At 28.5% G+C, this 24,863-nt stretch overlaps 3 protein-coding genes across 4 annotated transcripts; all 3 read left to right on the forward strand.

Moving 5' to 3' along the window:
• The first annotated feature begins 7,880 nt into the window (after window positions 1–7,880).
• On the forward strand, window positions 7,881–8,264 carry LOC149891426 (uncharacterized). Its single transcript, XM_090077056.1, has one exon. The coding sequence runs from the start codon at window positions 7,881–7,883 to the stop codon at window positions 8,262–8,264; it is 384 nt and encodes a 127-aa protein (XP_089933182.1).
• Window positions 8,265–9,754: 1,490 nt separating this feature from the next.
• Window positions 9,755–11,992, forward strand: LOC145186972 (uncharacterized). The gene is made up of 2 exons (XM_090078708.1): window positions 9,755–11,407; window positions 11,933–11,992. The coding sequence occupies exons 1-2, from the start codon at window positions 10,355–10,357 to the stop codon at window positions 11,990–11,992; spliced, it is 1,113 nt and encodes a 370-aa protein (XP_089934834.1). The 5' UTR covers window positions 9,755–10,354.
• Window positions 11,993–12,136: 144 nt separating this feature from the next.
• On the forward strand, window positions 12,137–23,172 carry LOC145184208 (retinoblastoma-binding protein 5 homolog). 2 transcript variants are annotated; one of them, XR_016449808.1, is made up of 16 exons: window positions 12,137–12,240; window positions 14,207–14,232; window positions 14,505–14,677; window positions 14,800–14,940; window positions 15,386–15,473; window positions 16,613–16,684; window positions 17,363–17,392; window positions 17,592–17,671; window positions 18,010–18,129; window positions 18,208–18,260; window positions 20,489–20,589; window positions 21,137–21,208; window positions 21,579–21,722; window positions 21,815–21,938; window positions 22,049–22,228; window positions 22,918–23,172. XR_016449808.1 is itself a non-coding variant. In XM_090078707.1 (16 exons), the coding sequence occupies exons 1-16, from the start codon at window positions 12,219–12,221 to the stop codon at window positions 23,082–23,084; spliced, it is 1,548 nt and encodes a 515-aa protein (XP_089934833.1). In that variant the 5' UTR covers window positions 12,137–12,218; the 3' UTR covers window positions 23,085–23,172. The 2 variants fall into 2 exon arrangements, 1 of the variants encoding a protein (XP_089934833.1); XM_090078707.1 differs by having other exon boundaries at window positions 22,094–22,228.
• Window positions 23,173–24,863: the final 1,691 nt, after the last annotated feature.

Consider the following 24,863-nt stretch of genomic DNA (forward strand, 5'->3'; position numbering starts at 1 on the left):
GCTGCTAAGGATATCTTGTTTTATAATTAAACCCATTAAACATTTAACGGTTGAGAACAAATTTTCAAAAAGAAAGGGAATCATTGGGGCATCGGTTTAATATCTCAGTAAGATTTTTTGTAAAAAACTTGCAATGTAATCAAAAAACTTCAGTTTAGTCGAAGTTAACTCATCTTTTGTTCCCCCTAACACTGTGTCATTGCTCTTGCATTTTGGTTGCATACTTTTAGGAAGAGTCTACCAATACTTGGTTATTTTTTTAACATTCTCCCAAGTTAAACAATGTCTATCTGCAACTTTTTGGTCTTCAACCCAGCGTGTTGAGCAAAATGCATAAGGAAAACTCTCACATTCAGTAACAGTTACATAATCAGCTCTTCTGGCTGGAGAATCATGAAAACGGTTGTATGATGCTTTCATTAACTTCCCTTTATTCCATTCAGCGAATGAAAACCTGATTTGAAAACCCCATGTATTACATGAAGGTTACAACTCCTAATGTTAAGAAGTTTAGGGAGCTCTTGTTAATGAAGCTGCTTTTCAAGAAGATTAAGAAGAGACCAGTTCACATTTGGACCATCCATGCTTAGTTGAGTCAGATTTATGCTATTAATTGTTGACAAAGACGTAGTAATACTTTCAAGTAAATTTTTTGGGTGACCTAAAAATTTAGAGTGAAAGTATCTGGATTCAACATGATTTAGATCGCTCCTCCAAAACCGAATATTTAGATCCAATTGAAAATTTTGGAAAGAATCTTTCAGGCGTTCATCAAATGAAACAGTATAATAAGGAGACTTTTTTATACTTTCAGTTTGAAGTCTGTGAAAATAAGGCCCAAGACCAAAATTAATTATATAACCAAGTTTTGTTCTAACCATTTCATAAGATTTAGCAGTATTGCTATCAGGGAACATTTTCTGATAAAGTAGGCCATTTTTATTACACAAATTCAATGAGAAATTATTCTGTACTGCATTTAAAACAGAACAGATTTCTGCACAACTTTTATCACATTGATCTACTGTAAGAATTGTTTGCTTTTTAGACTTTGCAGGCATGAAGAAGCAAGATACTGGGTTTGATTTCTGTGCATGTTTTTTGCCATTCATGTGACTTATCACAGCTCTTCTACCCATATTTGAGAAATTAAATTCAACTTTGCATATTATGCACGTGGCTAACTTTTTATCACTGCGTATTACCAGTCATTTTTCAAACAAAGAATCATTTAACCATTCTTCTTTGAAATACGTTGCCATTTTAAATTTTAAAAATTTGTACTATTCTAAAAAAAAGACCAAATGCAGACACAATGTGATTAATTTTCTATAAAAATGTTAAACATTAACCCTGGTACGCTGGAAAAGGAAAATTTTTATTAGAATTCAAAACATTAAAGAAAAATTAAAAGTTCCCTGATTTTCCCTGATTTTATCCAAAATCAACTATTTCCCCTGATTATCCCTGATTGTATTTAAATTTCCCTGATTTCCCTAATTTCCCTGATTTCCCTGATTTGGTGGCAACCCTGATACAAATGAAGTATTTTCTTCTCTGCACTTTTGAAATATAGTAACATTAAGGTGAGTAGATACGTTGTCAGCAATGAGAACCTTTTTACCAATTAACTGTTTTAGTTTTGGCAACATAAGACGTTCAAAACAATTATTAAAAGCTAATGAATCAAACGAACCTGATTTAGTCCTTTGAAAGTGACAAATTTTGGCTCTTCCTCTTTAATTATCCTTAGAGCCCTAGTTAAAGAACGGAACGGATTGGCACTGTATATCGGATCGGCATTGTATGCAAATATTTTTAATAATCACATGCAAAGACTGCAAAAAAAAAACAAAAAAAAAACAACAACACATTACTATAGAGTTTTTTTAAGAATAATAATTATTGCCATATGTTATAAAGTTGTTTAATAATGCAGGGTCGTTAAGAAAAATCTTTCGACCATAAAAAGGCAGATGCCAAAAAGCATGCGGAAAACATTTTTTGGCGAGCCCTCGTTAAATGGTCAGTCGTAAACCAAGAAATACAGAAGCTAACAAACAATATTTTGGATTAAAATCATCGAAAAAAAAATTTGTAATTTTGATTATTGATTACTTATAAAAATACTAAAGAAATGAAAAAATATGTTAATATAATAAAAATAGAGAAAATGTATACAAAAAAAGTGTAAGATGAAAATAATATTATTTGTACAAACACACACCCAATGAATCTTTGGCAGCCTCTTTTCAGGCCTGGCTGTTTTTATATTTTTTTTTAGATACTAAGTTAGAATTAAGATTCGGCAAGTTACTTACTGTTAACATTACGCATTGCTAACCCGGAATTTAATTCTAGTTACCATACATAATTACCGGAAGACGTTATGCACTGTGTCATAAATTGACCCTCAGGTTGAACTTTATCCTACTTAAAAAAAAAATATGCCATCAAAAAGATATTTATTAGAATATTAAAAATTAAACATTTTAAAAATCCGAGGATGCATTTTTAGACTGGGAGGTCCAAAATCCTATTGAAAATAATAATAATAGAAGGGCAGAGGGGTCTTGGCCCCCAACTTGCCAAATTTTTAATATAAAATATAAATCTAGCATAAAATATGCAAATATATTCAAATTTTTTGTTTTATTAAATTTTTGGCGCGAAATGCTTCAAAAATTCAAACATTGGTTTAATAAATTTTCTAAATCTTAAAAAAGTTGTATTATAATACTCATCGCATTGTTATAATTTTAGCAAATAAAAAATGAATATTAATAGTTATTGCTGTGTTTGCTGGGAAACAAAAACTAAAAAGAGTCTTTTTGCAGTCCAAGATACTATTGAAAAACTGGTGCAGACGTATGTATACTCTGGATGAAAGAAATTGTAGCCTATCCTTCTTCTATATGTGGAAATTGCAAAACTAATTTGTACATGCTTGCAAAAAGAAAAAAACCACCAACCAGATGGACACAGAAGATAGAAAAGGTTAGGTTTAAGTTAATTGCATCTTTTAAAATAGAGTTTTTAAATATCTGCTAAATTATAAAGATGTCAATTCTGTCATAAAATGCTCAAATGTCAGTTCTGAACAATTATTATTTAGATTAATTGGATTTCTAAGAAGCGCAAGTCTGACATTATTACAATTGAGATTGATGAGAGCTCTTCTACCTCTCTAGAAAACATATTAAAGATCTGGTTTAAATGTCTGTCAATAATAGGTAATATAAACAGATTTTAAAATATTACATGACATTGGTATAGTCAAATTACCATCAACAATATTTATTTAGGTCGTGGCTTAGAGCACAAATGCTGCAAATCAACTGCTGTAAAAAACCTTACATCATTGGCATTGGAACAAGGTATGCACATTGGAGAGCAGGTGGCTTCTTCAATAATCAAGGAGAAAATGAACAAACAAAAAAGTACATTCAGGTGATCTATTTTATTTAGCCACCTGCGGAAAACCGCAGATAATAAGAGTTGGTCGTCCTGAGAACAAAGGAGACAGAAATCAAATCCAGCAAATCGCTTTTAAAACATTCAAGCAACTTCGAATAAATCTTGATCTTTCAAACAGAGGAACTAGAAAACTGATTTCTACTCTTAACAAGGCCACAGGAAAGTGAGTTGTCCAGTCAGAAGTGACGAAGTTGCTGTCAGATCTTGAATTAACTGTGAAAAATTATTACAGTGTTCAGTCCATGTAATTTGAAGTTGCAACCTGGTTTTTGTAAAAGATTTTTCAGATTTTGTTATGAATATTATAAGTGAGAGAGCGTTAAATCCTTATAATACCATTGAACGAGTTTCAATTGATGGAGGTGTAGGTTCATTGAAAACATGTGTTAACATCTTTGATGCAGATGAACTTAAAGTTAACAGTAATAATATAAAAAACAGAAGTAAACGTCGAGGATCTGACGAATATATTGGGTCTGGTGTACAACGTATACAGTTTATTGCTATTGGTGAAGATGTTCCTGAAACATATCAGAATATAAAACAAATTTTAGATATTATTCAGCTAGACAGCTTTGGTTTTCATATTGAATGGGATTTAAAGTTGGCTAACATGATAATGGATTTATCTGGGCATGGTGGCATCCATGCATGCTTATATTGTGAAGGTGAGAAGACTATAAATGCAGGAACTCTAAAAACGTTTGGAAGCCTTGATCTTCATCTTTCAGAGTTTCAAGCAGCAGGAGAAAAAAAAAGAAACAGCACAGCTCTATAAAAATGTTATACGAAAAAGGCTTATTCATCTTGATGAAGGTCCAGAAGTTAAAGTGGTAAACAAAATTCCTACATCATCGTTACATATATTTATGGGTTTTATTAATGTTCTCAGCGACCTAGTTTTACTTTCTGGCCAAACTTTAATCAGTGGCTGTCTGGAAAATACATTCTCAGACATGGCTATCATAGAGGAGGGTTTGATGGAGTGAACTGTAACAAGATATTGAATAATCTTCAAGATCTAGAAGAGTCATTCCTAAATGTTTGTCGACAGCTAATACCTATTATTACATGTTTCAAAGATTTAAAGTGTGTCGTGGATGACTGTTTCTGTGATTTCCTTAGTCCCAATTTCAAGCATTCTATTGCTAGATTGAAAGGCTCATATAATTACCTAATAGAGTTTTCAAAAGGCTATAATTACACCTTACCCATAACATGGAAGGTCCACGTCATGTTAGCGCATATTGTTCCTTTTTGTGAAGAAAATCAATGTGGTCTAGCCAGATTTGCAGAACAAACTGGAAAAGCTATTCACTCTAAGTTTAAATCAACTTGGGCAAGATACAAAAGAAATGTAAGTCACAAAGACCACGGAGAGAACTTGCATAAGGCAGTTTCAGACTTCTCATCAAGACGAAGATAATAACTTAAAGACAATATTAAATAACTTTATAAATACTATGCAGCAACTTAATTAAAAAAGATCTGTAAAAGTATTTAGCTTTATATAATTTTCTATAAAACTTGTCTTCTGCCTTCAAATGAACGAGAGGCCAAATTTCATCATATATCATTATTATTCGAAAGAGTCATACAACGCCCCATAAAATACGAGTTTTGGTACATTGCATGCAAAATTCTTGCATGCAAGGATTGCAGTGCATGCTTTTTTATGGGGAAGATGGAAGGGAGTGGGATTTATATTTTATATTAAAAATTTGGCAAGTTGGGGGCCAAGACCCCTCTGCCCTCCTATTTTTAATATTTTCAATAGGATTTTGGACCCCCCCCCCAGTCTAAAAATGCACCCTTGGGTTTTTAAAATGTTTAATTTTTAATATTCTAATAAATATCTATTTGATGGTATAACTTTTTTTTAAGTAAGATAAAGTTCAACCTGAGGGTCGATTTATGACACAGTGCTCGATACATATATTTTGTTCATTTTGATAATTATTGTGACAAGCATGCACACAACATTTATTTTGGCACGATATAAAAACTTTATCTGAAATTAAAAAATATATATTATTTGCTTAATATGAATTCTAAAACTCCACGTTTAAATTATACAAGTTTGTTTGTATGACATCATGCAACCATATAAAATTATTAAAATTATTCCCAAAATATCATAAACAACATTGCATTTTCTCTTTTAAAAACAAGTCTTAACGAATAATTCTCTACTACCGTTAAAAAATAGGCCTGCACAAAAAATTCCGGTTTCACGACGAATAGGCCTGTAGTAAGAGGGGGTAGAGAGGCGAGGGAGTAAGAGAGGAGTGAGAGGGGAAGAGAGAGGTGGTCCCTATCCTACAAAGCTCGTTACGCAAAATACAAAAAAATGTGTAGTTACGGAAAATTTTTACGTGAATTCAAGTTTTGCGTAATTATACAATTTTCAAAACTGCAATCCAATAAAAAATGCGTACTAAGAAGATTTTTCATATTAGCCGTAAAATTGACAATTTTTACGTAAAAAGAGAGATTTTAGCTTTTTTTTACACTCAAGGAAAACAAGGAATATAACTTGGAGAAAAGCTTTTTTTTTTAATCTATGTTTTGTAAACAAATCTGTGAGTGTGTATGTAAAATCTTTGTTTGTGTGTTTGAGTTTATAAAGAAGATCCTTATAATAAAGATCTTTATAAAACTTTATTCAACAATTTGTGAATAAAAAAAATTACACAGTTTTTTTTTTTTTGTTTTTTTTTTTTGTTTTTTTTTTTTTTTTACAGCTGCTACGCTTTTTTTTTTCAACCACCAAGATGCTAGTTTCAACTCCTAATTCAAATCAATAGTCCGTCTCATTGTTTATTACTTTTGTTAAACTTTCAAAATTCCTTGTATTGGTGTTGCTATTTGTTGTTTTTATTGTGTTTTTGAATGATTTTTATTATTCAATTTTGTAATTTTTAATTATCTTTAAATATTGTTGTTGTTGTTGATGTTGTTGTTTTTTATTTATTATTATATGTTTGAATTTTTTTTACTTACTAAAAATGTTCATTTTTTTTTGCAGATGATGTAAAAATTTCCGTGATCAAAAGAGTCTTTATTGTAATTTCGAACATCAAATAGGATGTTATGAACTGTATTTGAACGCGTTACGTTGAGGAGTTTAATACGAATGTGGAATGAATAATTAGACATTCCTAACATTTTAACCATTTGTACTATGTTTTTCAGCCACTCTATTTGTAGGACAGAAGTAATATTTCTTTTTAATGTTTTAAATAAGTATGTTTGATATTTGTGCTTTTGCATTTCTATTTAACAGTTTTATTTATAAAACTCTGTAATCTAACTAATGCAAGTATAAATATAGTTTGGTGTTGGTCCTATTTATCTACTAATAATGATTAGTTAATGAATTTCTCTTTCAATATTAATATGTATCGTGAGTGTAAACTATTTGTATTTTACAAATATATGTATGACATGAATAAATGTGTGTTTTCCTGTTATTATCCAAATTATCGAAATAGATGACCATGCACCTACAAAATTTTAATTTTATGACATTCACAACGAACAGATCTTATAAATTATTCCTATGAATAAGCAATTATTAACTTGTTATTATTGAAGGACAATTAATAGTAAAATTTATTGTTAATTTTCTTTCCATAATATTGAGTTTATAATAGTTATCAAAAAAGATCATAAAGAAAACCGTTTAAGTTAAGCGTAAAAATAGGCACTAAATTTTATTATGCAAGTTAAGTTTTAAATTTTAGATTTGGGTTCCATTAAAGAAAGTCATTTAATGACACGTTTAATTTCAATATTATAAACTCATTTTCAGAACTATATATGATGCCCAATCTTGATACTGCGCCACGCCTAATTTTTTTTTCTTTCATTCAAATTTCTTTAAACTTTAATTCGTTAAAAAAATATCGAATAATATTTAGTATTCTATAGCTCGCAAATAACTCCTCTACATCTTTGACATACAGTACTGTGAATAAGTTTTAGCCCACTAATTAAAGCTCATGTTTTTTTTAACAGATTTTGAATAAAAGCTTCCGATTATTTTTTGATATAAAAAAATGTCTCTCTTCAAACAATACTTAACACTATTTTAACAAGCAAAAGCAATATTTATCAAAATTTTACATAGATTTTTGTATTTAGATATCTAACGTGTTTATTTTTATTGTATGCTGATAAGAACCCAATTCGTATCAGCGCATTTGTTTTTAGTTTGCTCTTGCATTTTTGTTTATTTATTGCTGTGAAGGCTTCACAGATGATAGTACAGTTCACAAAGATATCTCAAAGATACTGTGTGTTTAATATTATTTTTTTGTTTTTCTAAGTGCGAAACTTCTAATTTACGTTGTTTTTTTTTTTATTATTGTTATTATCTTTATTGTTATTCAAGTAATAAAATGAGTAAAATTCCACTACTGGAACGTAAAAAAATCATTGTGCTTCATGAAGAAGGTTATTCTCAACGACAAATTGTCCAAAAAACAAAATATTCAAGGACAGCCATTAGAGAAATTATAAAAAAATTTAAAAACACGGGATCTCTTGAGGATAAAATTCGAATTGGAAGACCTCCAAAGCTTACAAAACATGACATAAAGTATTTAAAAAATGTGTCTCTGCGAAATCGGAAAAAAACCTCCAGTGAACTAGCCCAAGATATTCAGGCTGCGACTGGGACAAATGTTTCCTCGTTTTGCATTCGACGACATTTGCTAAAAGCTGGGTTAAGAGGGTGTGTTGCAGTTCGAAAGCCTTTACTACGTCGTGGCAATATAGAATAAAAGACTTAAATATGCAAAACAGCATAATAATTGGACGCAAGGAATGTTAAACCGTATACTATACACAGATGAATCAAAATATGAATTGTTCGGTAGCAGAAGACGACAGTATGTAAGAAGAAGGGTAGGAGAGGCTTATCGCCCTGATTGTTTACATCCAAAAACCAAGCATGGGGGAGGTTCTGTTTTAGTTTGGGGTTGTGTTTCATCATCTGGAGTAGGTGATTTAATCAGAATTGATGGCAAACTGACAGGAAAACAGAATAAAGAAATTTTAAGACATCATGCAATACCATCTGGAATGAGACTAATTGGTAATAATTTCATTCTACAGCAAGACAATGATCCCAAACATTGTTCCCGAGTGGAAAAAAAAATATTTTCAGGACATGTGTGAGGAGGGAGTTCTCGAAGTAATGAACTGGCCTCTTCAATGTCCAGATTTGAACATTATTGAACTTGCTTGGGATTATTTGGATAAAAAAAAGGCTGCATACAACCCCAAAAATGTCAAAGAATGTTTTCGAATATTAAAAAGAGAGTGGGACAATATTCCACAAAGTTTCATTACAAATTTATATGAATCAATTCCCAGGAGATTCGCTTCTGTGATCAACGCAAAAGGCGAAGTATTAATTGTTCTTTCTTTTTGCATCATATTTTATCAAATTATTTCTAGATATTTTTGTTTACAATATATGTGTTAATAAACCTGATTTTTTTTTACTTTATAAGTCCTTTATATTTTTACGATAAAATCAAAAATAATTATAAACTTATGGTGGGCTAAAACGTATTCACAGTACTGTATATATTTTTTATTAAGTTAACTAGAATTTCTCGTATATTTTTACCACACTTACACCATTGCTGACCGATCAACGAACTGTAGCGAGAATTGAAATATAATAACACTATATAGGAAAAATGCCCTATCTTGATACTGCACCACACCAAATTTTTTTTTCTTTCATTCCAATTTTTTTAAGCTTTAATTCGTTAAAAAATATCGAAAAATATCATACTAACAATTTTTAAAAACATTGGATAAAATACCCAAAAACTACAATTCACACAAATTTTGTAACTGTGCTACCCCTAAGTATTGTTTAATTGTCACAAAACTTTACAATTATCATTTTTGATTGAGTATGTACCTTACAATAAGTTCCCAAACTCAAATTTAAAAAAAAAATGTGGTACGGGACACTTGGGAATGGTTGTTCCGCATTAGGCCACGATTGAACGAAGATATATATTAATCAATGATATATATTAACTAGATATCTAACTCGCGCTTCCGCAGTGAAGCAAATTTTTTGCCAGCCCAGGTTTGTTTTGAAAGCCTGAAATGACGCAATGATAAAGCAAAGCAAAAATGAATTATTGTCAGTTTAAATAAAACGGCTACCGGCATTAAAAACTTTAAAAACTTGCTTCACTTTTTCTTACGGAATTTTTGTGTTAAACACATTGTACCAAAATTTCATTTGATTAAATTTCTTGGCCGTGTCAAGAAATAAGAAAAATTATTGCGCGGGAAACAAAATGCTATAAAGGTTACATAAATGGACGATAATAAATTTTCAGTTAAATGAAACTCAATACTTAAAACTAAATACTGGTAATTAAGTTATACACTTATTTATAAATGCTTAAAGTTCGGATTTAATCCAGCAAAGTACACTGATAAATCCAATAGAAAGCGGCTTATGCTTCTTTAATGTCTTGTTTTCTTTTAATATATGTTAACAATAACGACATTTAAAAAGTTAGTTCAAATAATATTAGTTACGATTCAGCCAATCTAAAAAAGTCTTATTTTTAAACAAAATGGCAGTAATATATCTCTGCATTACTTTTGACTACTCAATAAACTACAACTGCCTCTACTATAATATATGAAAAAAAGTAATATAATTATATCTGAATCCAATCTATATTTACAACCTGTAGATATATTTTATTTATATATATGATATGTTTGTATATATAGTTGCATGATATATCTGGATACATAGTTATGATTTTTATGAGGTTATTCTATCTGTTTTTTTTTTTTTTGTTTTTTTTTTTTTGTTTGCTTTTCTATGTTGATTTCTATTCAGTTTTCATATCAAATTATGAACCCTAATCAACAACCTGAACCTGTGGCATTCAACTTTGATTTTACAAGACCATTTTATTACATGTTACGCATTCTTGGGTTATGGCAGCCTCACAATGCACATTTGATTTTAAAGCTCTATTCCCATTTTGCATATTTACTTTTAGCTATGTTTTTTGTAACATTAATTTTATTGAGTTTTTCTCATGGGCACTTTAACCCTGGTATGTTTATGAATGGAATCTCAACTTTGCTTAATTTATGTTGCTCTTTTGTTTTCTGTCGTTGGTATTTTGGTACTGGGCACTATGATGAATTATTGCAGCATTTTAAGACAAAGTTTCCTGCAAGGTTTCAAGTTTTATGTTATTGCTACAGTGGTTTTGCCTTTGTATTGTGGATATTCAGTTTTCTTTTTTTCTTTTTTCATTGGATGTCCTTTTTTGATACTTTATACAAAGATCTGATTTGCAGCGTTTTACTTTTCTATGCAATGGGATGGTGGGCATGTTGGATTACTTTATTTTATTTCGTTTGCCATATACAAAAAATTCAAATTGACGCATTTCACCAAGAAATGCTTAACAACTTTAATTACTCATCAAGAACTTATGAAGCAGAAGAAGCTTGCGTTGTTCGATTATTGCATCAGTTCAGTGATCTGGATAAGTGGCTCAGAAGTACAAAACAGCGTTTCTCTGTTATTGTTTCTTTATCTTTGGTATATCATTTAATGGATTTGTTTATTTTTAGTACAGCATACTGGTGTAATGATTTAGGAAAAAACTTTTATCCTTGGAAGTATTATGGAGGAGTAGCTTTTGATATCTTCAGTATAATCTCAAAACTTATCCCAGCTGCTATTGTGTGTCAAAATTTGCATAAAGTTATCATTTCTGCTGGAGAGCATTGCTACCCTGACATATACACAAGGCAAGTTCTTCATGAGAGGCTCTTATTTTATCAGCATATTGTTTTGAGAGAACAAGATATGGGACTATACATTGTTGGTGTGAAAATTACATCAAAGTTTACAGTAGGTGTAGTTGCAACAGTCGGCACAATTTTTCTAACCTTTCTAAAATATGCTGTTCCATTTCTTAAAAACTTATTGCAAACCTAAGCTTTTTTTTTTTTAAGGTTCTTATCTAATTATCAAACTCATACTGATGTTTTGAATATTTGCTATTTTCTCAGAGTTCTCTTAAAGTTACTGCCTTAAAGACTCTTAAGTAATCTCAAAGTGTGGTTGTAACATGAAGTTAACATCTAATTTTACACATTTAAGTTTTTTATTTATAATGTTCTTTTTGCAATTAAGTTTTGTGATAATTATTACTATTATTATTATTTTTTAATAAACTATAGTAAAAGTTTTTAGAAGAATAACAGTTTATATTTATGTAAGATTTGTACAAATAAAATGAAAATTTTTGTAGTAATTTAACAACTAGTAGTGCGTTTTCTTTTTTAAATCAAGCAACACTAAAATAGTTGATTTATCTTTTCTTTTTAATGAAAGAAAATTTTGATTTGCAATAAGCATGTTTTTTGTTTCAAGAAATATTATTTCAATGAAATACTTAATTTGCAGAATAAATTATGGTCAATCAGCAGTTAGCAGGTTTAAGATAATATCTTAATGAATAAATATTTCTGTAGTGTATATAATTACTTAGGTTTCAAGTAACAGAGATAAGTTATCAAGTTACTTAAGATTTTTCATTTTGTATTTAGTCCTGTGCTTTGAGTGTATGTGTATTTATATGCTTTGTTTATGTTTATGTGTATATAGGTTTTTTTTTTATTAAGAAAAATTAAGATTACAATAAAAAAGATGAAGTATTATGACTGATCTTTCACTGCTGCGTAAGTATTCTTTTTTAATTTTGTTTAAGGAAATTTAAATTCTTATGAACCACTCTTAGAATCTTTGCCATTTTGTTTTGATGAAAATGTTATATTATTGATAAGGTATTTTTTTAGTCCCAAATTATTTTAGTCCCAAGTATCATGGGCAACTTTTTAAAAACTGATGTCCAAAAAAGTAAAGTCTATATATTTAGTGTTTTGCTGTCATTTTGAGTGTTGCACTGAAAGTAAGAATGAGACCATCTTAAAAAATATTTCGCTGCCATTCAAGCAGGAAATGATTGCTTTCATTTAAGTGTGATATTTAAAAGGGTTGAAACTTAAGTTCATTATATATTGAAAATAATGAATTAATAAGTAATTATAAATATACAATAAATAAATAGTCATGAATTTAATACAGTTATAATGTTTTAGTTGATTTTAAACTTATTGTAAAAATGAAGAATTAAAAATTTTTCTTAACAATCTTATATCTTTTACTCACTCTCATACTAAACATCTTCTATGGATCTTTCCTGAGTTGCTAAAATAGAGTATTTTTATGCTGTTTATCAACTTAAATGGTTTATAAAATGGAAGAGTATCAGTTACAGAGCTATTTATTTCTCCTTATCAAAATAATAGTTGATTTCAACTTCTTTTAACTCCTTGCTAACCACAGCCATTTTAAATTATGTATTAGTTTCTTCTTCACTCAATATATAGTTCTATTATCAATTTTATTATATTTTAAAATTTTGTACATGGGGTATTTAAGATTCAGCATACATAAGTTAAATAATCTTCTTAATATTTACTCTGCATAAAAAATAATTCATGAAATATCTGGAGTAAAAAGTTGTACATAAAGGAAATGAGTATAATGCAAAAATAAATCTTGAATAACAAAAAAGATAAAGAATAAGTATAGTTGTTAGAAGTTGTAATAAGGAATTAAGTATTGGATGTTAAAGAGTTATAATTCAAATACTGATTCTTAAAACTTTTCTAAAACATTTAGACAAAATTACTTCTGTTTGTGTGACTTTAGGTCTTTGTTGGATTTATGATTTTAGAGTTTTGTCCCTTTATAATACGAAGGTTTATTTGCAAATTTTTTTTATTTTAAAAATTTTTAATGTTCTTTATAATTTTAGCATGCTGTTGTAATTCAAAGTAACCTTTGAAATTTCTATGTATGTACAACATTTTTACACACAATTAACAAAGGACAAATGTTTGTTTGTTTGTATGTATGTATGTATGTATGTATGTATGTATGTATGTATGTATGTATGTATGTATGTATGTATGTATGTATGTATGTATGCATGTTTGTATGTATGCATGTTTGTATGTATGTATGTATGTATGTATGTATGTATGTATGTATGTATGTATGTATGTATGTATGTATGTATGTATGTATGCATGTATACTGTATGTATGTACGTTTGTATGCTTTTAAAGAAAATATAACCCACCCTACTTAATGAGTTCACTTTGTTTTAGATAATTAGTTCACTATATAATTGGTTCACTTTTCAGCATGAAGAAATTTTTTAATGTTTTTATAATGGATAGGGAATTTTGTGAAAGACATTCTGTAGAATTTTTTTTATTTTTTAACATGTTCACTTATATCTCTTTTACAATTCACAAGCCTAACTTTTACCTGCAGGAATATTTCTGGGAACATTTTTAAGTCTCAAGTGTTCTCTTTTTCTTGGGGTTCTAGTCATTTCTGCACTGCACTTATCTATATTGTTTTAGTTGCATTAATAAATTCTGTTTATGAACTGTACTAATTGTTTCAGAACCTCCAAGTCTTCATCTTTTAATCCATAGGTAAATTCTCAAAAATCTGCTAGCTAAATCTATTAGAATTCTAATATTTTTGGAAATTGACTTTTCCTAAGTTGTGTAGTGAAATTGCAAACATTTATGCAATCTTTTTTTTAAATATATATTTCTACTTTAGAAACATTTGGCCAGAGTTTCCCTGAGGTACCAATAGTTTGATTATTTTTAATTATCAATTGTTAATCAATCTTGCAATCTTGCACTTAGATGAGATATTTTTTTGCAACTGATAAAGTTTTCTTTTTGACAAGCCATAAGACACATGTTTGTTCATACTTTGAGTATAAACTTTAGCAAAATGCATTTTATGAAATCATGTAATACTGAGTTTAGTTTATGTTACTTATTTAAGGAATTATTGTTTTAATGTTTTTATTGATTTTTGAACTCTACTGATGAAATAACTATCAAAATAGGAGTTTGATGGAAGTTTGGATTCAATAAGTGCAGCATTGACATGTTCTTTTAATCGAACTGGTTCATTGCTTGCAGTCGGATGCAACGATGGTCGTTTAGTTATTTGGGATTTTTTGACTCGTGGAATTGCAAAGGTTTTGGTGGCCCATGTGCATCCTGTTTCTTCAGTTAGGTACTTATTTCCATAACGTTTTAGTTGCTTTTGTTAAAATTAAATATTCTATACTTTTTAAGAAGTAACATTAAACTTTAATTTTTCATCTTCATTTTTTATAAAACTGTTTAATGATTTAGCTGGAGTCGCAATGGCAAAAAAATTTTAACATCGTCAACAGATTGGAATGTTGGATTTTGGGATGTACTCTCAGGTGATTGTGAAATTCGTTATCGCTTTCCTTCTGCTATTCACAAAGTTCAATTTCATCCAACTGACAAGTTAGTGTTTGTTTTCAATTATTTTTATTATGTATCTTATTAAACTTGAGAATTAATTTGATACATGACATGTTATAACTTATCATCAACTGCATGTATTAGCTACTATTTTTACATTTCTATGCAGTTCATTTCATTTCAGTTCTTTTTAAATGAACTTTCAAATGAACTTTTAAGAATTGCAATTTTCAGTTTCTGGTTTTTTAAAATAATTTGTTGGTAAAGTATTTGTTGATAAAACATTTTATTAATAAAACATTTTCTATACTCAGGCATCTTTCTTCATGTCAGCACCATTTCTAAATATGCTGAAATGTGTTAAATTTGTAAACTGGTGAAGTTTTTCAAAGACATAATAATCTTTCTCAATAAAATAATAGTCATAATTTTATTTATATGTAAAGTTTTATTTTTTGTTTAATTATCTTACCTTTGGATTTTTTAGCAATAGATTCTTGGTTTGCCCGATGAAACATCCACCTTTATTAATTGAAGTTGATGGAAAACAGCATATATTACCAGTTGGAGAAGAAGTATGAAACTATGTTTATGTGCAATTTTTAAGGGTTGCATCTATGTGCACTGTTGTTGAAAAGAGCCTAAAAGTACTTTCAGCTGACCTGAAATTGCAACAAATATGTTTCAATCTCAGGTCAGCTGAAATTCTGTTTTTTAGAATGTAGAAATGCATTCTGGTTATAAAATATTCAGAAAAAAATTGGCTTTAAAGTTTTTGGTTTTTAATGATTATTGTAAAGAGAAACATTGCTGTAAAATCAAAGCCTTTCATCAAACATCACTAAAAAATTATTGGAAAGCAGTCTATAATTAAGTTTATGTGAAGTATTTTAAAGATTGCATTTTATGTAATAAAAACAGGTTTGTAAAGCATATTGACTCTCAAAGAGTTTAGTTTGTGTAAAGTCTTTTAAGTATATTATGAATATATATATATAATGTACATACAATAATTTTATATATATATATATATATATATATATATATATATATATATATATATATATATATATATATGTATATATATATATGTATATATATATATATGTATATATATATACATATATATATATATATGAATAAATGTAATGTGTGTAAAGCAGTCTATAATTAAGTTTTGTAATGTGTGTAAAGCAGTCTATAATTTAGTTTGTGTAAAGTCTTTTAAGTATATTATGAATATATATATAATGTACATACCATAATTTTATATATATATATATATATATATATATATATATATATATATATATATATATATATATATATATATATATATATATATATATATATATGAATAAATGTAATGTGTGTAAAGCTTAAATGTCATTTTTAAATTTTAGTATAAAAGTATATGTTTTAACAAAAATTTTAAAAGTATACAAATCTTAAAACATTAAAAATGCATATAAACATAATTGCAAAATGTGTAGTCATATTTTTCTCATACATTCTAAAGTTTGCTCAGTTGAAAAATTGAAGTTTAGGAATAATGGAATTTATTTAAACCTTTTTTTATAATTAGAGTGAAGAGCAAGTTTATTTAAGTTTAAGTATTCGTAAAAAAAATTGAAAAACAAATTTTGTAGCATTATTTTTATTTCAGTAACTTATTGCATAAAATAATTGTTTGTTTTTTTTTTTAATATTTTAGTGTGAACAAAATATTGAAGCTTCATTTGATAAGCGAGGTGAATTTATATTTACAGGAAACGCAAAAGGAAAGGTAATTTTTTGTAAATTTTTTAATTTTGTTTCAGATATAGTTACATAAGTTATGTTAGGTTTCAAAATTAATATTTAAATTTTTATGTTATGTAAGTGGTATAAAAAAAGAAAAGAAATTATGGGGAAAAAATAATAATAATAAAAAATGAAGTTGTATTAGACTTTACAAAATATTCAAAAATAAAAATAAATATCATAACAATTTATATAAATAGTTATAGCAAAGAAATCCTAATCCTAATAATCTGGATTTATCAAATCCTGATAATCTGGATTTATCAGTGACTATTTGAGAACTGCATTAGTGTATTGGAGTTTTCATTGAATTTATTACAAGTTTGAGTTCATATTTTTTAAGTTAAGCATAATTTCAGGATTCAAGTGTAGTGGAACTAACTGCCTCACCTTTCTCCATATTTGCTAAAAATTTGGTTTTCTAGACAGCCTAAAAAAGCCAGCCAAAGCATGATTTTCATTTGGAAAATATTACAATTTGATCAATTCATTTTCATTACCATTAAAAATATTGCTAACTTTCACTTTCTTTGTAGTTTACTTTTTTAAATTTTCATAAATTTTCATAGAAAAATAATTATTTCATGAAGAGAGGGTTGGGTTAATGGAAAAAAAAAAGCACAACAAAAGTATATTAATAATAAAGCATTTTTCATTATAGATAACTGTTATCAATGCGAACACTTTAGAGGTGAGGTTCTACTCTTCAATGTTTATATCAAACTTAAGAAGGATGTTCATTTTCAAGAACAAAATTAGTTAAAAGCTCAGACAAAGAGCTAATCAACATCATTATCAGAATTAGAAAGTTTGTTAGCAGTTGATTATGAAATTTCAAATTTATGTTTTCATTTTTTGTCTTTATTTTCATTAAGAGAAAACATCTTTAGATCAAAACTTCATACAGGATTAGTACAGCCACCAATGCCAATACTGCTATAAAATCAATAGAATTTGCGAGAAGAGGAAAGTAAGAGTTTTAATTAAAAATTACAGCTGTTCCATATTAATTTTTTTTTGTTGTTTACATATATATTTATTTTTTACAGCTTTTAGAAGTTTGTTCACTAAAATATTTTCATGTAAATGAAATATCAATGGGTGCCATTCACTACACTTGCATGATTTCTTTTTTGTGTTGACATTTTATCAGTTTGTTTATTAGGAAAAACATAGAAAAATTCCATAAACTGAATGAATTTCGTTTTAAAAGTTTTTCATTTGTAATATATTGTAAGTTTATATTGAAAGAGTCAGATGCTCTTTTTATTGTTATTGTTGTTATTATATTTTTTTAATGTCTTTTAGTTCTTTTCTGGTTAACTCACAAGATCGTGTTATTCGTGTATTTGATCGAAATTCTGTTATTGCTTGTAAGGAAGGGCAGGAACCAGAACCAACACAAAAACTCCAAGATCTGGTTAATAGGTAATTTGCACACAGCTTAAATGCTTACATATTATATAACTTTTAATGTAATTACTTGTACAATCACTTTGTTTTTAGGACACTTTGGAAAAAATGTGCTTTTTCTGGAGATGGTGAATTTATTGTTGCTGGTTTGTTTTTAATTCAAGTTTTTGTTCTTTTCTTTTGTTTCTTTTTGTCTTTTTATGGTTCCTATAATTTTATACAATAAAACACAAATATAGCTTTTTATACAAATTTTTGTTTTAAAATAAATCTTTTTTATATAAATATTTTGTATTATGTTAAAAGTATTTATTACAGATAAAAATTTAAATATTATAGATATAATAACTGATAACTAGTTCAAAAGTTTTAAAGTTTTTTCAGTAAACAATAAATATATATACAACAAAGAATATTTTTTTAAAAACCCTAAAGCATGACTACAAATACAGTATATCCTTAGTAAGACTCCAAAAATTTATAATTTTTTTTCTTCTAACTTCTGTTTCATGACCTCAAAATGGTTGTTTCACACAGTTTTTTATATCACAAAAATTATTATTTGTTTTAATATAATTGTACTACAAAGGTGCAAATGAATCATTTATTTTCAAAAGTGGCCATGTTAATCATATTTTCTAAACTTGTTTTCAGGCTTCTGTAGTTCTCACAGTCTTTATTGACATTTTTAAGCTTTTAACACTATTTTTAATGTTCATAAGGAGACATTTCCCCTTTATGGAATCAAGTTTATGTCACACCATTAGTACATGATGTGACTGATGCAAGTGGATGAAGTTTTTTAAGCCCTGAAGTTATCAAATAGTCTTATTTAATCAAAATTTATGACAAAAAAAAAGTGCCTGTATTTATCAAGGTTTATTCATGTACCTTACAAGATGTTAGAATAAAATGTCTTTAATAGTTCAATTTACTTTATCTGATTGTTTAAACCAATGAAATTATGATTAATGTCTGTTAGACTACAACAGTAGTGAGTTAACTTATATGAGAGAAATTTGTTGTTACAGAAAACTTGACGCGTTTCTTTAATATTTCCTTTTACTTCTAAGAGCACAGGCCAAGAAAAAAATTTTTTTTATACCAATTTACCTAAATCATATGTATTTTTGGGTGCTGAAACTGTATTTATTATCAGTTTTTTTCTTTATTACCTTCTATTTTCTCACAATATGGTATGGATTGTATATTTTAAAATAGGGAAAATTTGATAAACAAAAATTTAAAATATATGTTTATTTTCTACGGGTCAAAATTTTTACTTTCAATGACATGAAATTTTTATTTAAGATAACATAAATTTTTTCTTACGATAACATAAAATTACTGCAATACAAATATTATAGGTGCTCATTTTTTTATGTTTTTCTTTTCTCTGTGAAGTTTTTTAAGCCTTTTTACCAATTTGATGCATTTTGTTGTTCTCTGTGAAGTGATGAGCAGGAATATTATATTGATATTCCACTGTCCCTGTATCATTTCTCCATCACTTTTAGTCTTGATAAAACCTTTCCTCCTGCTCTTCACTCATAGCACCCAAATTTTTTTTTAGAAAAATGTCAAGATGGTTGTACAAGAAGTGGACTTTAAGGCTCATCAGAAAACTAAGAATTTTTAACTTATCATAATTGGCTCCAATAAGTTCATAGTTTGGCACTTTAACTTAGCCCAAATATTTAATGACAACTATAATACTCCATCTAGAACCATGCATTTGTGTTTTTTCCCTAGTCAAACGTAGATCATTCATTTCAGGTTGTGTAAACAACTGTTCTTAAGAAATTGAAATTCATTAACTTTCAGTTAACTTTCATTAAAATTCGGAACTAGACTGTAAAATGTCATCAATAAACTGAATCAGTATACAAAATAACACAGGAGTTAGTTAAAATTAGTTAAAAAATAGTTTTAGTTAAAAATGATAAAACATTAAATGAAGAAGTACATTTTTATGTTTAATAAGTTAAGTTTGATTGTACAAAGAGTAATGTTTTCATAGTATCTTGCAATTATTTTTAAACAATATTTAAAAAAATAAACTCTTGCAAATCTACATTACAGTTTTTATAATTAGCTGTTTTGATTCCACCATGATTCACTCATCATGGCTTACTCAACCATCGAATTTCATACTTTGGTTTTTAAACTTGAAATTATTTGATACAAGAAGATCAAAGTTGCAGCAAGAGGATTTTACTTTTCTTTTATGCTCAAAGGTTCATCCCAACAGCATGCATTATATATTTTCAGGTTCATCCTAACAGCATGCATTACATATTTTCAGGTTCATCCCGGCAGCATGCATTTTTATATTTTCAGGTTCATCCTAACAGCATGCATTATATATTTTCAGGTTCATCCCGGCAGCATGCATTATATATTTGGGAGAAGAGTATAGGAAGTTTAGTAAAAATCTTACATGGAACCAAAGGAGAGTTGCTTGTTAATGTTGTGGTAACTATTTTGTGCTTTTTTGGTTTGATTTTATTTGTGTTCTTTTGAAAAATGTAGGCTTATCTTTCCTTAAGTGAACCTGCCAATAAGCCTGATAGAATGTTGGATTAGATTTTCTTTTTTATTACTTTTAGTAATCAGTTATCTAATCTCTATATCCTCCTAAAGTTTTAATTGTTAAAAAGAAAATTATTTGTTATTTGATAACACAAAATCAAATATCATGATTTTATGAATCAAATATCATGATTTTATATCAAATATCATGACATGGTTTTATGCAATTTTTTTTTGTAGTTTTTTCCTTCAAAGTTGCAATGATGTAGCTATCTCTTTTTCTCTGTAATAAATACATAATTGTTAAGCTTACAAGCCAGATCCAAACCCTTCATTTTCCAGCATTTTTTTTCAGCCAAGAATTAATGCTCACTTTTCAGACTAATATTTTTGAAAATTTAAAATGGGAAGCTTATTTACTTAAGGAAGTTTTTCATCTGATTTTAAGGGAGATCAAAATAATTTTTTCTGATAAAATTTTAAATTTCAGTGGCATCCAATACGACCAATCATTTGTTCTGTTGCAAATGGACTGGTATCTATATGGTCACAAACCCATGTAGTAAGTCTATTATTTTCCACATTGGAAAAAGATTTTTTTTTTCCTTTTGCTTGAAGTTTTTTGTGGGTGTTCTTTTTTACATTCTTCTTGGTTGTTCTTCCTTCCACGTATAGAATTTAATTTTTGTATTTTAAAAGCAGTGTTTTACAATGCTGTTCATCTTGTTAAATTTGTTCTTAAGAATTTAACAAGATGAACAGCATTGTAAAATAATTTAAACTTCACCATGTCAAGACATGGTGAAGTTGTAGTGATGTCAAGGCATGCTTGTGATATTTTTATAGTGTTTGTGATAGTGATATTTTTAAGTACATGTAAAGATAACATGTTGCTGTAGTAAAAATGTTTAAAATTATTTTTTTAATTTTAGGAGAATTGGTCTGCATTTGCTCCTGATTTTAAAGAACTTGATGAAAACATTGAGTATGAAGAAAGAGAGAGCGAATTTGATCTCACAGATGAAGACAGAGAGGAGCTGAATAATCAAAACAATGAGCAACTTGAGGAAGTAGAGGTTGGATGATATTAGTTTCTAAAAAATGTTAAGACTATTGTTGTTTTTGATTTTTGATAAAACGTGTGAAAAACATGATGCATTATGTATAGATTGACGTCATTTCGATTGATAAGCCTGTCTATTACAGCAGTGATGACGATGATGATGAAGACGGTTTATTTTATCTTCCTGTTGCACCAGATATTGATGAACCAGAGAGTGATTCATTGCCAGGTATCAGCTAACTTCTTAACTTTGCTACTACTTTTCTGATAATTTCAAGTTTTATCAATAAATGCATCCTAAAAAATCCCTTGAAATATTTCTAATCAATTATGTTATAGATTGTGTTCTGGCACAGTGGTCATTATTAAAGATTTCTCTTTAAGGGTGTGACCAATTATCAACCACGAAAAAGAATTCTACAGAACTTCTTGAGACAAATGAGCCTCCTTTTAAGAAAGCCAAAGTCACTGATGTTTCCATAAACGGAGATATTTACAATCACACCAGCGTGGAAGCAGGTTTGTATGCTTAAAAAAAAGAAAGACCTTTTAACTAACATAGAATATAAACGCTGAGGTTGCAGCGGTTATATTTTGTTTGAATTTTATTGTTAAGATTAGCAGCACAAAAATGTCTTCCATTGTCACTAGCGATTTTGTATCGAAAACTTTACATGAGCTATATATTTGCTTACTCTCATAAGTCATCTTCGGTCCTTTTCATCTTTTTATTTTTCTTGGGATTGTTGATTATACTCTTTGATCTTTTGGAATGTGTAAAAAGTCCAGATCTACTTTTATTAGACATATTCATATCTGATAAAAGCTTTAAATAGCTTTTGCCTCATCTTTCTGATTGTCGATTCGTGTATTCGAGTAAAGTATTTCAGCGCCATGTTTGTTACTAGAGTTCTGAACACTGCCATAAGCTAAACTTACTAAATAAATTTTTGTTATAAATTTTAAAAAAAAAGTTTAAATATCTAGTAAATTTAAATTAAAGTCTTGCAGTTTAGATTTTCAACCATTTATACTGCAAAAATATTATACCGCGTTACAACTGATTTTATGTGTTCATAATTAAAAACTGAAATAAGAATAAGGTTATGTATTCTTCAAATTGGCCTTAGATCAGTTTGAAATAAAAAATACATAAAATAGGACATAATCTTAAATCATAACATTTGTTTTTTCTGTAAACTTTTCAGAGAGATTTGTAGAAAAACCCAAACCTAAATCTCAAGGCTCAGCGAGAAGTAAGCGTGGCGGTAAAAAATCAAGCCTCGGCAAAAGTAGAAAGATCTCGCCATCTGGTGCGGAATTCGAAGATGAAATTTCTCAAGATGGTTCTGAAAAGCTGACTGATTTTAAATAAGTTTGTTGTAGTTTATGTCGCAGTTGAAGGAGATCTTTTTTTCCTTTTACTGGAAATAGATCTATAATATTTATGTAGAAGTAGTTGACGTTGCGATTTTTTTTTTTTAACACGGTTACATTTTATTTATTTCGTGACTTGCGAAAGAATAGTCTAAATGATAGTTAAATATGCCGAAGAACGTTGAGTAAATTTAATATTTACTTAGGATTTGCTTGATGCTATTCCAACTATATTACTATTTATAGTAAAGAGCTTAAAGCCTTTATCAACTTTGTTAACATCGGTAAATTTTGCACAGATAAGGTACGTAGCATTACACTTTTTCTGAAATCATAAATATATATATACTTTAGTCACTAAATATTTTAGCTGGGCAAGATAATCCCCATAGGTCATAGGCCTTGAATTGGAAAACCACTATTTGCTATAATTTCATTGTCTGTGGTTACACCCATAGATAATGTGAACATGAGAATAAACTTGTGAAAAACTTTAATTCACATTAAGCAGAAATCCTAACACTCCAAGAATAACAATTTAGTGTTAATAGGGAAAAGTTGGCTGAGTCATTACTTAAAAAACAGTTTTTGACATGTGTACTTCCTTTAACAAGCATAATAACAATGACCTTCAGAATATTAGGCTATTCCGCCAACATTTTTATTTATGCCAACATTTTTTACATCTAAAATCCCAAAAGTTTGAATGCAAAGTGGTGATTTTATTTTGAACAAACTTTATCAAACACGAGATTAGAACTTTTTACTTGTAAAGAAACAAATTTTATTTAAACATATTTGTGCTAGCTTAGTGTTTATTTCAAAACGGATCAACAAGTTAATCTTTGGATTTGAAGTGAAAAAGTGGTTTTCATCATCTTTAAAATCATGAGGAGTAAAAATTAATTTCAACTTTTTTTCCAAAATAAATATTTTTTTAAGAATTTAAGTTTTTCTGTGTCAAAATAAATCCAAAATGCCATACACAAGTCGAATGTAGCATGTTTAGGTTAAAAGTTGATTTATTCATAAATTTTAATAGCATGTTATGAAGGACTCATAAACAGACTGAACTATGAGAAGAATGAATTATTGGATGTACATCTTGATAAGAAAGTAGAAAAAAATTTTCTATTTTCTTAAACGAGAATAAAACTCATTCATAGATATCAAATTTCTACAAAGTATATCTTGATGTTAAATGTTAACATGTAAAGTGAAGCCCACCAAGGCTTTACTTGGAATTACATCATTTACAGTTTGTATTGAGTTTAAAAATATACATTGGTGCATATAATATAACACACTAAATGGAATGTACAAAACATAATGTAACTAGAATATATTATAATTTACCAAGGTCTGGCTGATTGGATCGATCAGTGTTCTCTTTCACCTGAATTCACCCTCACAAATCAAACTGCATCAGCATTTGTAGTCACTCTACGTGCTTAAGCAGTGCTTGTTGAGGAACTCCTGAATGATGGATATGATTATGTGATGACAGCTAGAGCATCCTGCCATCGAAAATTGCGTAAATGCGTAAATTCCCATGTGAGAAATAGTTTATAAAGGTGGCTCCGATATGATACGATGGTGAGGAATGGTATCACATCGGAGGTGCGATGTAGTCCGAGGCCGATGGGGAGAATTTCACGCACTCTCCGATCAATGGATCCATTCGGAACTCCGTCTCGTCGGATTTTTCTCGGTTTTTCGGAGTTTCGGAGTTCGAGAGAAATCGAGAAACCTCGACGGAACTTCGACGAGGTTTTTA

This window comes from Hydra viridissima, unplaced genomic scaffold, assembly GCF_058129835.1.
Source record: "Hydra viridissima isolate aposymbiotic clone 2 unplaced genomic scaffold, HvirCarnegie_v1 scaffold_2, whole genome shotgun sequence".
In the NCBI taxonomy this organism is placed as follows: Eukaryota; Metazoa; Cnidaria; class Hydrozoa; order Anthoathecata; family Hydridae; genus Hydra; species Hydra viridissima.

Excerpts from the sequence above, each read along its gene's own strand:
- LOC149891426 (XM_090077056.1), top strand. The coding sequence starts at position 7,881 with ATGAGTAAAATTCCACTACTGGAACGTAAAAAAATCATTGTGCTTCAT.
- LOC145186972 (XM_090078708.1), top strand. The coding sequence starts at position 10,355 with ATGTTGATTTCTATTCAGTTTTCATATCAAATTATGAACCCTAATCAA. Across the intron at positions 11,408-11,932 it reads AAATTACATCAAAGTTTACA|AAATATTATTTCAATGAAAT; the intron begins GTAGGTGTAGTT and ends TTTTGTTTCAAG.
- LOC145184208 (XM_090078707.1), top strand. The coding sequence starts at position 12,219 with ATGACTGATCTTTCACTGCTGC. Across the intron at positions 14,233-14,504 it reads TTGGCCAGAGTTTCCCTGAG|GAGTTTGATGGAAGTTTGGA; the intron begins GTACCAATAGTT and ends CTATCAAAATAG. Across the intron at positions 21,939-22,093 it reads AGAGAGTGATTCATTGCCAG|GGTGTGACCAATTATCAACC; the intron begins GTATCAGCTAAC and ends TTTCTCTTTAAG.